General features: G+C 47.8%; 1 protein-coding gene across 7 annotated transcripts in view; it reads left to right on the top strand.

Moving 5' to 3' along the window:
* The first annotated feature begins 11571 nt into the window (after window positions 1-11571).
* CUX2 (cut like homeobox 2) overlaps window positions 11572-17356 on the top strand; it is a 223194-nt gene continuing 217409 nt past the window's right edge. For 6 of the 7 annotated variants that reach the window (XM_044989886.1, XM_044989883.1, XM_044989885.1 and 3 more), the window contains exon 1: window positions 11572-11733. In XM_044989886.1, coding sequence (XP_044845821.1) covers window positions 11671-11733 — 63 coding nt within the window. In that variant the 5' untranslated portion in view covers window positions 11572-11670. Of the gene's footprint in view, window positions 11734-12121; window positions 12186-17356 lie in introns of those variants that run through there. The other variant, XM_044989884.1, reaches the window with a different exon arrangement.

Here is a 17356-nt window from a genome sequence, read left to right as displayed (position 1 = left end):
CAGTCAGAGTCCTTCCCGTGAAGTCAGCACAGGGAGCAGGCTGGGAGAGAAAAGTTGGGCCCACTGTCCTTTAAATACTTTGCAGTCTCCTCTAGCGGGGGCAGTGATGTGCTGGAGGCAGCTAGCTTAGGTGCCCCTGAGTAAAATTCTGCCCCCAAAGTGAAGAGGAGTTTGGGGTGATCCCACATTCCTGATTCTCTAGATTCAGCTAAATCAGCCCTGCCCGGGAAGATGCCAAAACCTCCATCTAGCCAGCAAAGCTGAGTCTATTCCACTGTCATTTAGGACAATGACAAGCTGGTCTCAGATTCTCAGCGGGAGCAAACTGACTTTACACCAGCTGAGAATTTGGCTCTAAATATTTTTGCCTTCAGCACAAGCAGATTGCACCCAATGACCAGTATTTCCATAGAATCCCCCAGTAGGATCTCTCCTCCTCCCCCCGCAATTGACAAAAGGTTCCTTCTGTGCTATTGCGTGGGCTCCAGACAAGCTCCAGGCCTAAAGCACCCGATTCCCATACACAGCCCCTCCCAGCTGTTTGTTTAGCGAGTGGTGCTGCCTCTTTCCTGGGCTCTGAGAAAGCAGGTGCTGTTTACCTGGGAAAGCAAATGACCAGATGCCCATGGCCCTTCTTACCCTCTCCTCTGCAGCACCTGCCCCAGGCATCTCCAGGGTTTACTGCAGGCTGGTGGAGATAGAGCCAGCAGCCCTTGCGGGAGCACCGGCAACATGACACAGGCCCTCTTGCACTATAACTTCTGAGTGATCGTGCTGCTGGCTCACTGCAGGGGCAAAGCGCTTTCTGTGTAACGTGCAGCGCAAGGAAGCTCTGGCACATCTCCCTTCCTGGGGCCCAAAACTCTGCTTGGAGTGGGGTTTGGGTGTTTGTTATGGGGGGTTGGCAGAGGTTTGGGACTGGACGGTGCGTCGCTTACGTTGGAAAGGCGTTCTCAGAGGAAGGTTTTGCGATAGTCCCTAACGCCGGTCAGACTGGATCCACCTGATCTTCTCCAGAAGGTTGTTCTAGAGCTGGATCCCCTCGACTGAGCATGCTCTGCCCATCTCCTCCTCTTGGCCTGCTCTCCTCGCCTGAGTTTCCCACCATTGCCGATCGCAGGCGCTTGTTGCCGTGCAGAATGTGCCCAAGTTGCAGGCAACCTTTCCCCTGCGTGGTTCATTGGGTTAGGGCACAACCCATTGGGAAATCCTAATTCACTGCCAGGCAAGCGCCTGTGATGTCCTAGCCAGGAGCTTGAATGATTTAATGAAGTGGGCAGGTGTGAAGGACAAAAGCACAGTAACATTCTCTGCTCTTCCCCAGCCCCTCTCAAAGTGCTCACAGCACCCTCAGACACCTTTGTTCTGATGGGGAAACTGAGGCACACAGCAGGGACATGACTTGCCCAAGGGCACCTCGCCAATCAGGGACAAAGCTGGGCCCAGGAGGCAGCTGATCTGACTCCCAGCCCTGTGCTATGCGCTCTAGCCTGAGAAATACACTCAGGGAGGTCTGTCCATGTACGTACCAGCAGAAGGGGAAGGAGAGATTTGGCATCATATCAGTCCATGGGCTGAACGTACCAGTAAGAGGCAGGAGCAGTGTTCATGCGAAGGCTGCACCATTGTGTAACAGCCGTAGGGAGACCCTGGGGAGCACAGACCTAATGGGTACCACAGTCAGCTCTTGGTGTGAATGGGTGCTGCGGTGTGGATAGCAGTGGGGTGTTGTCCTCTGTACTCTGTCCTGGTACCAACACTGCGGCTTGATCCCTTGCTGGGCTGCCATTCAATCTTTGCCAGGATGGGTCCGTTTCACACCTTCCCCTTACGCAGCTCCCAGACGGTTTGGGCAGGGTGCACGTGGCGTACATCCCACGGCTCCGGCTGGCTGACGTTACCCACCCTGCTCGTGCTCACACCTTCATGCAGCACCACGTGACACTGTTCCATAGGCCCCCCACAGCTGCCCCCCACGGAGCTCTACCTGAGGGGCACGTAGGCATTTGTAAGCTGCAGGGGGAGGTCTGTCCCTGGCTTTTTAGGCACTTCCTACAAACTGCTCCCCTCCATGTCATAGGAAGGCACTTGATCAGTCTCCAAAGGAGGAGTTATCAGGTGGATCTCCAGTAGCAGGGAAGGGAGAATAAATTAATGCCGTACATGGGAGCAGGGAACATTTGTTTAAATCAGGCAGAAAAGTCCCTTCCATATTTTAATAAAAAGCCTTTCAAAAGAGAAGGCAAAGGGTTGCCAGTTACAATGGGCCATTGTCAGTCACACAAAGAGCATCAGTCTGGAGACAATCTGATTTATTAACTTGCATGTTGCAGCATTCTTTTGAGCAGGGTTAGAACCTGCCTGGTCTGAACCGAGTGTTTCTGTGCATGCTATTGTTTAGAATGCTACTTGTTGAGTAACCGTTATCCAGAGAGTCCAGAGCCAGGCTGGTAAGCAGCGCGAGGCGTGCTCAACCAGTGGGGAAATCGCGGCAACTTGCCCAGGGACAGACAGCAATTCGCTGGTGGAGTGGGGAACGGAACTCAAGCCTCTTGCTTCCCAGTTCTGCAGCCCTCTCCCATGGCCTGCGCTGGTCCTCTAAAGTACCATCAGCCCTACGCCTTACGGCGACTGCTGATTTACTGTGGCTTGGCCAAACAAACGTTCCTCTGCGCGCACCGAGAAGGCCAGGTAGTTAGGCGGTTGTGAGTGGCATGGGGCTACAGTGTCTCTCGTTCCCAGAATGAGCCTGGAGTGTTTGGGATACTGGGGAGATGGTTTACTTATACAGGACTGATTTGGTTCTTAACTGGAACATGGGAGGATTTCCCACTGGCTCAGATCCAATTGCAATGCTGCCGATGGATCTCCTGGGGGGAATTTCTTCCCTCCCCACTCCCTGCCCCAGACAGACCCTGAATTCTAAATACCACACCCTGCAGGGCTCACTGGGGTAAATGCAGCTCCCCCAGCAGCCAGTGGGAGCGCAGGGCATGATCCCAAAGGCCAACTTCACGAGACGTCTTGCCTGGTGTAGGATTCGGCTCCGAAGTCTTGTCTGCAGCCAAATTTACATTGGTTTGACTGAACTGACTCCAAACCACCCCATGAACTAGTGTTGGTTTGTGTGTCCATAGGGCCTAAGGTCCAGGAAAGCCAAGACCCAGTCCCCGTGCTGGACTGTCCATTGCTGCTTTTGACAAGCTCTTTGCTGTTCATCAGCGCTTTCCTTCCCCTACCCACGTGTACGTCTTTCATTTTCTCTGGCACAAGTTGATCCAAAACCTCACCAAGGCTCTAAATCTACCAGCAGCCCTCAGAGTACAGGGCGCACCCATGGTTCTGCTTGTTCTAGTGACACTCAGATCTCGTCCCTGAATTTCACAGGTGAGATGGCCACTCAGGGTGGGGAGACGCACCTGGCACCTGTATCTCTGCACGCTGGCCTTGCCCTGCCTAGGCAATCAGTGCACACGTGGCTCTGCTAAAACATCCGGCTGTAAGGACTGGGAGGAAACTGCTGATCTTTGTCAAAGTAAAAACTTGGAGGAACAAAGAATTTTGCTGTGTGCGACTCCAAGGGTTCCATGTAGCTAAGGGCCTGCACCATGTGGGGTGAGAGACCCCTTGGGATCGAAGGGAAAAATCGGCATGTGCTGCAGCTCAGAAGAGGGACTGTAAAAACAATTCCTTTGTAAGGCTTCCGTGCTTTCTCCCCTGCCCCCAAGCCAGGATCAAACATGCTCTGCTTACCTGTCAGATGACGCTGTTTGTTTCTGACAGCCGGCACTGCAGACATCACCTGGGATCTGAGAGTCAAGCTGGGCACTGGCCGCATCTTCAGTTGCCACCGGGCTTTGCTCTTTGTTTTTTAACTCTGTTGACTATCTTGCTAACAAATAGAATTCTGCCTGCTCTCCCGTACCTGAAACAGCTCTGTGGGGCTCCAGGAGGCACAGTTTGGTGTTAATCAGTCAAGTAAATGTAGGACTTAAAGGCACATGGAGAACACCCCAAGTTAGGACATGTCACTTCGCTAACCATAACTGCACTCAAGGCATGATCTATAGTGGGGAACTCACTTCAGTCCCAATCCCGCACTTTGATCTGCATAGGCAAAGGCCTGAACCTGCAACCAGACCCAGTGTGGCCAGGGTTCTGTCCACAGAGGTCCTGGAGTCTGTCTGTGTGGATCTGATTACAGGATTAGGGCCTGTGTTCTGAAATCCTTGTTAATGCAGGTAAAATAAAAAAGAAAAAGAAAAACTTGAGTGAGTCTGGTATCACCTAGTGCCCCTAGCCAAGACCCGGGGGGCTAGCACTGGCCACAGGTGTAGTAAGAGTCCCTGCGGGGGAGAGCTGACATTCTAAAGACATGGGGGGGGGGAATTATTTTCTTCATTTTGCTGATTGGGGTGGGGGGACCCAAGGCCCAGAGCAGGACAGTGACTTGTCCAAAGTCACCCAGGGAGCCGAAGGATCTGTGGGACTGTGACCCAGGTCTGTGGGGTTGGGGCTAGCTGATGTTCCCACATTGCCACTGGGAGGGGGGCGGGGCATGGAGAACTATTTCCAAGGAGCCCGGTGGAGATTAGGCACTGCAGGAAGTACCGCCCCAAGGGTCCAGAGTGACAGCACGCTGTGGCCTTGTGATTGGCCCTTGCTCACTATTTAAGCTTGGAGAGTGGCCCAGGAAGCTTTCTAGGCCATCATGCAGAATTCTGGCTTGTGGTGACTCCAGACCTTGTTCTGACCCTGACTCTGGCCTCCTGACCCCAACTTGGCACTTGCTTGTTGATCCCGGCTCTAGCGATTACTCTGATCCCTGCTCATTGACTACCGCCTCGTGGCCATCCTGGCCAGCTGTGACTGCTAGGCCAGACTGCCTGCGTACCGGTCCCTGACAGAGAGGGTGCTAGATCTGACAGCGGAATCTAGATGCATGTGCCTGAGCAACACGTCCTCACTGGAGAGGGAATCTCTGGCCGGGTGGATAGGTGGGACCGTAGGATGGCGGAAGGCACTATTTAGGAGAATAGGCATTGCCAGACTGGACCAGACCCAAAGCCCATCTAGGCCAGTGTCGTGTCTCTTAGTGGCCAGCTCCAGATGTGTCAGAGGAAGGTGTCAGAACGCTGCGGTAGGCAGATGGAGTCATCCTAACCCCTAATAGTAAGTGATGGGGTTATATGGTATCACAGGGGGCAGGGAGTGAGGGGGTTGGTCGTGCCCAGGGTCATGTGGTCCGGGTCTGCCATGGCTGGGATAGCCCTGGCCTAACCAAAACCATGAACATAAGAATGGCCATGCTGGGTCAGACCAATGGTCCATCTCGCCCAGTGTCCTGTCTCTGGCAGTGGCCGGTGGCAGATGCTTCAGAGGGAATGAACAGGGTAATTTCAAGTGATCCATCCCTTGTTGTCCAGTCCCAGCGTCTCACAGTTGGAGATCTAGGGACACCTGGAGCATGGGGTTGTGTCCCTGGCCATCTCGGCTAATAGTTATTGGTGGCTCTATCCTTCATGAACGTATCTAATTCTTTTTTTGAACCCAGTTATATTTTTGGCCTTCACAACATCCCCTGGCAAGGAGTTCCACAGGTTGACTATGTGTTGTGTGAAGAAAGACTTCCTTTTTTTTTTTTTTTAAACCTGCTGCCTATTTATTTCATTAGGTGACCCCCTGGTTCTTGTGTTATGTGCAGGGGTAAATGACACTTTTTCTCCACATCATTCATGAATTGATAAACCGCTATCATATCCCCCCCATTAATTGTCTCTTTTCTAAGATGAACATTCCCAGTCTCCAATTTTTCCTTGTATAGAAGATGTTCCATATCTCTAATTATGTTCATTGCCAGTCTCTGCAGCTTTTCCAATTCTAACGTATCTTTTTTTTTTAGATGAGTGAGAACCGCACACAGCATTCAAGATGGGGGTGTACCCTGGATTTATGTAGTGGCATTACGTTTTTTTGTCTTATCATCTATCGCTTTCCTAATGGTTCCCAACACTGGTCGCTTTTCTGACTGCCACTGCACACTGAGTGGATGTTTTCAGAGAACTATCCCCAATGATTCAGAGATCTTTCTTGAGTGGCAACAGCTAAGTTAGACCCCGTCATTTTGTATGTGTAACTGGGATTATGTTTTCCAATGTCCATCACTTTCCACTTATCAGCGTTGAATTTCATCTGCCATTTTGTCACCCAGTTTTGTGAGGACCCTTTGGAACTCCTCGCAATCAGCTTTGGCCTTCGCTGTCTTGAGTCATTTTGTATTGTCGGCAAATTTGGCCACCTGACTGTTTACCCCTTTTTCCAGCTCACTTATGAATATGTTGAATTGCACAGGTCCCAGTACAGATCCTTGGGGACCCCCCACTCTTGACTTCTCTCCATTGTGAAAACAGACCAGGGGGCAATTGAAATCTACGTTGGGTTCTTCTCTAGCTGCCATCTTCCTGATGTTTGGGGTGCCTGGTTGCTCTGGCCATAAGCTAGGATGTCAAAGAGGGCAGGAGCCAGCACCAGCCCTGTGGGGCAAGGGATGGAAGGTTTTTTTTTCTGCCCAGTCACCAAGTTGTCCCTGGGGGGAGACGGACTTTTGCAAAAGACTGAAAGTTAAAACAAACCAACCTCATTGCACTGGCTTGTTGTAGGGCCCAATTCTATCGGCCTTACTCCTGCAAACTCCTATTGCCTCCAGTTACCCTCCGCTCGCTAGGGTGGGAGGGAAGCAAAGCAGTTGCCGATGCTGCGTGCGATTTGAAAGCCAGGGTGTCGAGTGCGATATAAACACGTAGGGCCAGATCCTCAGCTGGCGTAAATCAGAGTAGGTGCTTGGGCTGCAGTAGAGGTGGGTTGATTTACAGCTGCTGAGGATCTGGCCCCCAAGGTCTTTGGTTATACTGGTGGATTGAGGTCAGTGAGAGGTGTAAAGGAGAGTAAGTGGCCCCTAAGTGGAGAAAGCTAAGCTGTACTGATGGACTTGCATCTGTCAGATATTCCTAGTGCACCAATTCACTGCGATGGAGGCACCATAGCATCTAGCTTGACCTCACTAACATGACTGCAGGGGGAGGATGGAACCAAAATCTTTTACACTTAAAAGGACAAAAACCCTACAAAACCCCAAACCCTAAGTCAGGGTGATGGTACAAATACTCACCCCCACCTCCCCCATTTATTTCCAGACTCCCCTAAAGCTCGGTGTGCAACTTCCACCACTTTCACTGCAAGGTTTCAGGGCTAAGCGGGGCACAAACAGGATCTAGAATTAGTTCAGGTGGAGATGCACCTATTACTTGCGTGTGACATGCTCTGATTTAGGTCCAAGTTACCTTACTTAAGCACCTCACTGGGTGATCAGGGCTTGGGGCTTGTTTCTGACCCCCATTAAGTCAATGGCAAATCTCCCATGTGCTGTTGCCAGCTTGCATGACTTTATCATGAGTCTTGTGATTTTTGGTTGCCCTTGTATTGCCGGTGAGTCTCCCTTGTGTAAATGGTGTAACAGGAAAGAGGAAAAACTTGATGGTAAAACCACAAAAATTGTCCACGGGTCTGGGGGGGGGAGGGGTATTGGAGGGTCTAAAACTACATTTAACTCCATTTTAAAAAATTGACTTTTTCAAGTTGTCCCTTTAATTTAAACCATTGCTTTTCAGTGGAAATGTAATTAAAAATCCTGCTTTTCACACCAAGTAGAACCACTTGAAATGCAAATAAAAACAACTCTGGCCTGACAGTAATTCCTGCACTGCTGCTGGGGCGACCAGGTGCAATCAAACTATCTTTGTAAATCCTACAGCAGCCTAGAACTCACATTTCTTGCCAGAGCCCAATGGAGCACGAAACTCCAAAAGCTGGGAGTTCTGTTCTAGATCGAGCAGCTCAGTCGGTTCTAAATTGGGAAGGTGAATTCTCCACTGTCAGGTATTTGGCATCTATATACTGCAGTGAGGGGTGACCAGGAAATATCTTGGGGCCCTGATTCTGCCAACATGCATGCACAGGAGGAACTTTAAGCCTCGAAACCCTTAAGGAGACATCCTCAAACCAAATGCTGCTTAACTCCAGAGGCCGGAGTGAGATCCTCTGCTGGAGGCTTCCATTTCTGAACACTCCTCTCTTTGCAGAATAATTTAAACTGAAATTTACCAGGACATAGGTAACTGTTACGCCATTGTTCACCGCTAAGTAGCCTGGTCTAGTGATTGCATCACCCCAGTGGGAACCAAGCATATGGGCCAAACTTCCATCATTGCGCAAGTTAAATTCTTACCGACTTTCACGGACATTCTGCTCAAGGGCCACAAAAATTGGCCCTTTGAGACTCTTTGTGTAGTTCAAGGTGCAAAGTGTGTTCTACTGCTTAGAGGCGGCCACATGCTGAAGTAGTAACTCATGCGAAGCTTCCTATACGCATCTTCCCTGTTTAGAAAAAATGGTCACTTTCCAAGCTCGCTGGGGTGGGGAGGGCAGATCCTAGTGGGAGATCCGTGCAATTAGGGATGGCATACCGTCCGATGGGAGGGGTGGGCTAAGGAGCCCAGAACAAAACAAGGCTGCAGCTAGTCTTTCTTTGTGATGTTTATTTTCAGCTTCTACTGCTTGCTCCAAATCAGATACATAATTGTCACCACCTCCTCTTTAGATAGCAGCTGTCTGAGGCATACCTGTGTGTTATCGTATGGAAAATACATTTCCATTCTGGTCTTGTGACTTCACAATGAATTCAGTTGGAGGCTTCGGAGTTGTCTATCATGTAGCCAGGCTTCTGGTGGCCTGTCTGGGCTGCATAGTGTTTCTGGGTGACATTTTCTTTTGTTTCGCCTTTGATGCAGGGGAATTCGCATATCATTATCTGTTTGTGGTTAAGGACCTGCCATTATCTCAGAACATCTTTGTGCAAGCCTGTGAATTTTCTAAAGGCATGTTTACTTAAGCCTACATATGTTTTCTAGATAAAGCTACACTCTATCCTTAGCACTCCTCCCTGGCTTGTAGATGCCTCATTTTTGCCCCGAATTTTCTTTGTAACTTAGAAATAAATCATGAAATTTAATTTTTTTCATATACATTGTTACCTGTGTATGTGGACACTATTAGTTCTCTTAAAAATAGATACAGATCCTATGTCTCATGCACAAACTAGTGCCCTTGGATACTAAAAACTGTTCACTTTTGTTAATGTCAAAGGAAAAAATATTCTAATAAAACAACAATTTAGCACTTTTCTTTACACATGCAAACAATCTTCCTGACACAACCAACATCAATAATATCTTTTCAGTATAAAGATGGGTATGTTTTCCTACAACTTTAATTTATTATTTACACATAGTGAAACAGAAATGTAATGTTCAAAGACTCTTCACATGCAATATCGTTCAGTACAACAAGCTGCTGTACAATTGTGTTTGTACTAAAATATCTGGAGCAGATATTTGAAAATCCTCTAACAGCACCAACAAAAAAAGGCAATAAACAAAGCTAATATGTTTCAGCAAAAACAGACTATCACACTGATTTTTTTTTTAAATGTATCAGCTTTAGCTGCACTGCCACTTTCTGGCATTAAAGTTGTTTGAATTCTTCAGAGAATAGCTGCATTAAGGTGTTTTAAAAATATCAGCCTTAAAAGAATCTGAATTATTGGATTTTTCTTGCTGCTGTGCTGTAAGCATGTTTGCTATGGCAATTCCCATTAGGGTCAAAGGTGCAGAACATGTCAGTTTGAAAATCTGAAAAAGTTTACTGGCTGTCTGAAAAAGCTTTGTCTGGAAGCAGTCTTTTCTTTCGCAGCTAACCGAAAGCAAGTCACCTTTTTACATTGATTTGTTTAAAAATAAATTAAATTACCCTGCAAGATCATGTACACATATCAGATTTTACAAATGTCTCTTATAGGGCTATAAAAAAGCCACTGTTATTTCAAGTGCTTATAGGAAGGCTTGTAAGTAGACAAATTGTAATGCCACACATTTATGAAACCTACATAAATTAATTTCGTCCAGGGGAGATGGAAATGTAACTGTGAACTTGGCTGGAGCTAAGAATTTTTTCAAAAGCACCAACCCATCATAGTCTTTATTAGAAAAAGCAGTGCAATTTGAATTTTCTTACTAAGTTTAAAATCATTACTGTCTGCAAATTCTAGGGAACGGGATTGAGAAGAGGGGTTGGCTGTGTCTTGATAAATGACATTTTAGCCCTGCTCATGGAAAAGGCATGTAAAGGTAGTAGGGGAAAATTTGTATTGTCTATTAAATCAATAAACAGACTGAATGATTTAGAACTAAACCTTCAGACAATCCAGTATCAAAGGGATGATCAACCACTTATTTGCATGACATTAACAAACTTTTTAAATAGCTTAAAAGCAGGTGATAACCTAGACCTCCTTCCAGCTGGCATAAAGCTTAGGGAGGAGGGCACAGAAAACATCAGTAATTTGTCAGCTTTATAACTCTTATGAACTTTATCCTTTTAGTGAGCATTGCCTGGATCTATCGTCCCCATGCACGAATGATGTAACTGCCGCTGGCTGATCCTAAAATATAATTCCCCATCAAATAATCTACTTTTTTCTTTTAATGATGGATGTTCCTAGAACACAACAAAACGGATGCAGCTCGAATGCTCTCTCCCCTGTGGTGCACAGGATCAGCGCCTGCCTGATATGCCAACCCTCGCCTGAAGGATATATATGGATTATTGGCAACAGGCACAGTGCACGACGACCCTTGGCATCGAAACTGCCCGTCTTCCCATGCAAACGGCAAACCAGTTCGAGACCGGGCGCCACCTCTCTCCTGGTGTTACAGCCCTGCAGCTCCAGCCTGTGCAAGCAGCCCCCGCTGCACAGAGAGATGCAGCCGCTTGGGTGCATTAGCCGCCTCCCGCCCCCAGCAGGGCAGTACAGCCCGATGCACCGCGGAGTGGGAGGTAGCAGCACCTCCAGCCGCGTGTCCTGTCCGATCCCCGCATGCAGCAAGCAGCAGCCCCGGGGGATGCAGCGTGGGGCGCTGCGGGAGCAAGGACCGCGCCGGGCTCCCTGATGCCCCGGGCGGCGATCGCCACAAAAAGCAAACTCCGAACACTTCTAACTTTGTTCTGCGGGGAGGGGGGGAAGATCGGGGTGTGTGTCCCCCCCCCGCGAATAAATTACACACCCGCCCCCGCGCCTCCGCCAAAGCGCTTCCTCCCTTCGCCGCCTGCATCGATCCGCACGTGACGTCAGTATCGATAAGTTTGGCGGCGGGGGGGGGGCGGAGAAGCCAAAGTCAAGTGCAGCCCCGCTGCGCCCGGACTTGGGGGGGAAGGGGGCGGGGGGCGAAGGCGGGCAGCGCTCGCTCGCTCCGTGGGAAGCCGCCTCGCCCGCCGCCGCCGCCTCCCCCCGTCCCCGCCGCGCTCCGCTCGGCTCCTCGCTCCCGTCTCCTGGTCGCGGGCAGAGGCGGCGGCGGCGGGAGGGGGTGTTTGCGGGGCAGCCCCGGCGGCGGAGGCAGCGGTGCGGAGCAGGAGGGGGGCGCGCTGGGGAAGTGGGGGGCGGCCGGGGTCTCCGCGAGTCCAGCCCGGAGATTGGGTCCAGCCACGGCGGGAGCGGAAAAAAAAACACCACAAAAAAACTCTCGCCGCCGCCGCCGCCGCTCTCCGCTCTCCCCCAAGATGGCCGCCGATGTGGGATCGATGGTTCAATATTGGAAGCAATTGGATCTGCGCCGGCTGCAGGTGAGTGGCCGGAGCGCCGGGCGGCGCGGCGCGGTGCGGCGCGGGGGAGCCGCGGGGCGCGCCCGGGAGAGGCCCCCCCCCTTTCCGCCCCCCCTGCCCCGGGCGCGCCGGGGGCTGCCCGCATCGATCGGTATCGGGAATTGATCCCCCGCCGCTGCTCTTTGTTCGGGGCGCGCTGCGCCGGCCCGGCCCGGCCACTTGCCGCCCGCCTCGCAACTTCCCCGGCTGCCCGGGGCACGGCCCGGCCCGAGGGGAGGGGAGGAGACCGGGCCGGGGCCGGCTGCCGGGCCGGGGGTGCGCAGAGGGGGCACCTGCCTTCCCGGACTATCTGCCCCGCTCTCCCCCCAGCCCCGCCGGAGCGGGCTTCGCCTCCCCGGGCCGGGCTGGAAGTTTTCCCCTGCTGCGTTAGGACCGGAATGGCCTCGGTCGGATCCGAGCTAATTGCCGGGCAGGTGAATTCAGCAAATGCAGATGTTCAACTTTTCACGGGGGGAGGGGGGGTGATTTCCATTTTCCCTCTCCCTAGTGCTGGGGAGAAGGGAGAGCTCGGCTTGGCGGCCCGCGGGTGGCCCTTGATCAGGTCTGTGCAAGGTGTTGTATGTATTATCTGTACTGTTTTCAGGGGTACATTTTAGGTATTAACTTCATACATCGCTTAGGAAGCAACTGTTTTGTCTTTGCTGCTGCACTGAATACTCCATAAATGTTTAAATCTTTGAAGTAGCAATCACAGCAGGCAGAAGTTGAGGGGAAATGATGCAGATAACAGACCTATTATAGTATCTTGACTTGTTTGCCATGACATTAGCGTAAGATAAAAGATAATCAGGCTGAAGATAAAAGAGCTGCTTTCCCCCTATATGCAAATCTTGGTAAGTTTCTTACATTCAGGCAAGTGGTACCATCCCTGAGCCCCAACAACCGGCGTTCACATCAAATGAATTCAAAAGCAAGGCAAGGTGCTTTTAAAACGTAAGCTGCAAGTGACTTGCATTTTTCAGAGGTTTTCTGACCATGAGCATGTAGCAAAGAAACAAACCAAACTGTCTGTTACCTGTATTTTCTGCCTTTTAAAACGCCCCAGCCACAAAAAAAGAAATGTCTTAAAAATCAAAAGCTGCTTCCCCCTCCCCCTGTTCTAGGTTGGCTGTATTGTATTTGGTGTTAAGGCAATTGTAATTGTATTCCCTGCTAATGTTTGTGAATCAGACCTGGGGACTCTAAGGGCATAGACTCTTTATTTATGATTGATGTTCTGTATCATAAGGAATGACAAGAGCATGGCAAACAGATATGGGAGAAAGCAGAAGGAGAATCAAATCTGCTCAGGGCTGGCTGAAGCCCTTCTGTGGTCCTATTGTTATTCAGGTCTTGAGAATTTAGTGTGCAGATTTACAGCAGTGGTATTTGGGTTCATTCATCCCTGAATGTCAGTTAACAAAATTTTCATTAGCTAACTAATATTCAATCTTCTAACCTTACTCAAGGTGCATATAGATCTGATTGTCAGTGTTTTAGACTTGTGATGGATACACCTATCTTGCATTAGGAAAGAGATCCTTTGTGGTTCTGTTTAAGTCACAGAATACTGTATACAGCTGTAGTGCCACTGGTCTGTGAAATTAACGATAAGCCCTTTAACATTTACAAGAGGACAGTTGACCTGAAAAAAATAGATGTTTACATTTTGTCATTATATAGCTTTCTGTATGTAGCACATAATGAGATGAAGTCTAAACTGGAACTCCTACAAAAGGAGAGATGCTCATTTACATGGATATTAAATAGGTTTATCCCTGTAGGATATTACAGACTTTAAAATGCGGCATGTTTCATAGGGGAGTAAACAAATTTAAATACGATTTATGGCACTTCAATAATGTATCAACAGTTCCAGCATTTAATACATTTTGGCTTTTAAGCAGATTACTTAGTACATCTGTGATACCCAACCCTCAAAGTAATACAGGTACTACAGCCAGTCAGCTTTCCATGACTGTTCATTTATGGCATTTTGGTTTGAAGGGGATTAGCATCCTAAGCACATGGGATACAAAGGATTCCTTAATACATTCTGCTGAGGACTTTTGCACAAACCTGTATTTTAAAGAAATATTTACAACTAGTTTTTTGGTGTGGAAAAAAAAAACTTTTTTGAGCTTGGGCGGGGGCGGATTTTGTAAGATCTAGTTTGACTCTTCAGTTTAATTGTGCTTCCTTGGAAAGAGGTATATAGCTTTAATTCTCAGATGTTCTGAATGAATGGGTAGCTGGGTCTGGGTGCTGAACTGTAAAGATAGTTCTTGCTGTCTTCTGTCCAGGCAGCACTTCTGGCACCTCCCCTCAGATGGTGGAGGGAAGGGTGACCTTGTGCCAGCTTGGCCTAATGCCCTCTATTAAATAAAATTGAAACAATCCATTTATTATTTCCCCCAAATGCATTTTTAAAATTTGTATACACAGGCCTGTTTGCCTGGAACGCCTATGCAATGGCAAAGTTTGGACAACCTTGACAAACAGTGGGCATATGTAAAACATGCAGAAAATGGGATACTCTATAGCACGTTGATCAAAATGGCATTGAGCCTTTTACAGCAAGTAGGCTCGGAAATGAGAAGAGATAAAATTCTATCAAAGATAATGCCAGGCATATTTCATTTGGTTATGAGATTGTTTTATAGTGTACATTACTAATGCTGTATTTTTTTACAGCTTTCTTGTGTATAATAGTCATAACAGGATTCATACCTTTATGATTTGTCTGGTTTTAATTTGCTCTGTTTTATTGTGTTCGGTATACCAGTGTATGGATTATATGCTGTCTGCATCCTGTATGCAGCCCATTCTACATTTAAAAAGGCAGAAGTGGGAAGCACTGTGGACTACTGATTTTGGATATTAAAGACAGCTCCAAACTGGGGGATATATACCTACTATTGCCCTGGTTACTCAGTGTGAGTGAGTTAATCAAACCAAATATTGTGCATTTAGTTTCAGTAGGGCAGGCATTTTTGCGTGTCTGTGCGAACCAGGGCTTGAGGCTGTTGGCATCGTGGAGCGTTCCGCAGAAACTTAAGTGGTAAGATAATGTGAGGCATCTAGTTAGTTCAGACTGTTTTGCCATTCACCGAGTGCCAAGAATCTTCTGAATGCGTTGTGCTTGATGGAATGTTTTCACTGTTCAAAGTTTAGAAAAAATGTGGATGTGATTAAAATATTATAACCTTATGATATTCTGAAGTGCATAAATTTTACATATCAGCTACAGAGGGAGTTTAGACATCCATTAAATGATATGACAGCTTGACTTATCTAAATGTGCTATCATTTAACAATGTGTCAAAATTCTTCTTTCTATAGATGACAGTGGTAAATAAGCTATCAGTCCCGCTGGCTGAAGCTTAACTTCTGAAACTTGGCCTAATAAACTTCACTGCAGTACTGTGGAGCAGTCATAGGTGGAATAACCTAGTTATTACCTCAGTGGGTATACCCAGAGCCTTGCAAGAGCCACCTCTGGAGCTCTTCTTGGGAGGATTTAACCTCGCCAAATGCTCTGGGCTCTGCATATCATTAGGACTTTCCAAATTTACAGTAAGGCTGAGAAGTTAATGGATCATCCAACTTACTACTTCATGATCAGCTTCTTAAAAAGTACAGCATAACTGATTGCTTGGCCAATAGACCTAAGCCATAGCATGAATCAATTCCTGTTGGGTATCAGACTCACAGGTACATGCATATTAAAAGCAATAGACAGACAGGGCCAAATTCGTCCCAGCTAGGTCTATATTGACTTTAATGGAGTTAAACCAGGGATGGATTTATCCCTAACTCCATTGACCTCTGTAGATGCTGTCTGAATGATGGAGCTTAACACTAGCTGTTTCTGTTTGCAGGTGTTTTGGGGACCATATCTGATTCCTTAAGGATTTGTTTGGGGAAGCTGTTGGCCCAAACAGTGCTGGTTGTTTATATAGTCAGGCCATTATTATATTAATACCCTCTAAGGTATGATGAAAAGACTAGAGCTGTGCAGGACTTGCTTCCTTTAAAAGATTCAAAATAAAATTCCATTGCAGCAGCATAAAAATGTCTCCTTTGATGTGTAGGTTTGTAGCACTGTTGTCGTCTTGTATTTAGGATCTTGATCAAACCGTCACTTGGAAGGGGGAAAAAAATGTGTTCAGGTTTTTTCATGACCTTGGACAAGGCAGAAGGCACCAGTTCAACAGCCCTGGAAATTCAGGTTCTTGAGTTCTCTATGGAAGAGATACAACATAGGGCATGCTGCCCTGCCCATGTGTCTTAACCCTGTTATCAATGGACCAGCTGTTGGGGCCAGAAGGGTGTTTGGTCAGTCTGTGGTCTGTGATTTGCTCTTGCAATGCTGCCTGTGGAATGGTGGTTTTGGTAAATGTGGTCACTCATTCACTAGGAACCAGACTGAGATCTGCCAACCGGTTCTTTTATATTGAAAGTACAGTTCAGGTTAAACTTCCTATCCACTCAAAACAGTCTCTGAGGCACTCAGCTTTGTGGTGGACAAATGCATTAGGAAACAGAAGCAGAGTATTGTCAGAGGACTGTTAACACCACTACCTTTGTCTCCCAGTTTCCATTATTCATTTCACTTAGTTTCCAGAGTTTCTGAGCTCTGGACTAACGAAGGTCTGGTTATGGGTGACACGCGAGGTTGGATCCTGAGCAGGTGTAAATTCAGAGAGCTCCACTGACGTTAGAGCTATGCTGATTTAACACCAGGTGACGATCTGGCCCACAGTGTTCATGAGCGCAGCCTTGGAACTCTGACTCCTTTTGAGATGGGGTTGTGAATCTAATGTATATTGTTTAAGATGTGTTGAAGCTTCAGTAACCCAAAAAAAGCTTCCTGTTTTTTGAAACAAGGGGATTGCAAGTGGTTAGTTTCTAATGTGATCACAGCCAGCACCCTTATCGAGAGGCTTGGCAGAATTAGATTTTAATGTTTTTTTTAACAATTTCAACAGGTAATATTGAAATTTCTTTGTAAGCATTTTTTTCTATTATCGATTTAAATGTTCACAGTTATGGGAAATTGTAAGGGAGTCAGGCCATAATTATTTAGTGACAGTGGATGTTGAGATTCAAAAGTTAAAGCTTTGTAACCATTAAAACACAAGCTGTCAGCATCACATGTCAAAATCTGAGTCACAGATCAAACTCCGGCAAGTTCTCAAGCAGCATTTTTCTTACTTTGCCTGTCTGTGCATTTTGATTAACATCTGCGGAAATATTTTTTTCACCCATTTGCGTGTGTACGGTGAAATCAGCATTTATTGACTTTTACCGATAAAAATAATCCTTCCAAGCCTACTGATTGGCCACCTCAGTGAGGCCAAGGATTCAGTGGGTTCCGGAGTCTGAATTATCATCATATCCCTAATGGTGATTCTTCTGGGTCAGGATAGACAGTGTAAGGGAAGCTGGCACTACTGCTATGCATGCTGCCAGTGTCCTGGGGAATGAAGGGTTCTATCCTGACCCATTGAAGTCAGACAGAAAGGGATCGTGAGTCTTCAGGATTGTCAAGCCAGCATCATTCACTCATCTTTTTGCGGGGTGAAGGGGAGGCAGGGTCTCC

Source organism: Mauremys mutica, chromosome 16, assembly GCF_020497125.1.
Source record: "Mauremys mutica isolate MM-2020 ecotype Southern chromosome 16, ASM2049712v1, whole genome shotgun sequence".
NCBI classification, from domain to species: domain Eukaryota; kingdom Metazoa; phylum Chordata; order Testudines; family Geoemydidae; genus Mauremys; species Mauremys mutica.
The sequence above is the reverse complement of the archived record's forward strand: the minus strand, read 5'-3'. Positions and strand labels throughout refer to the sequence as shown.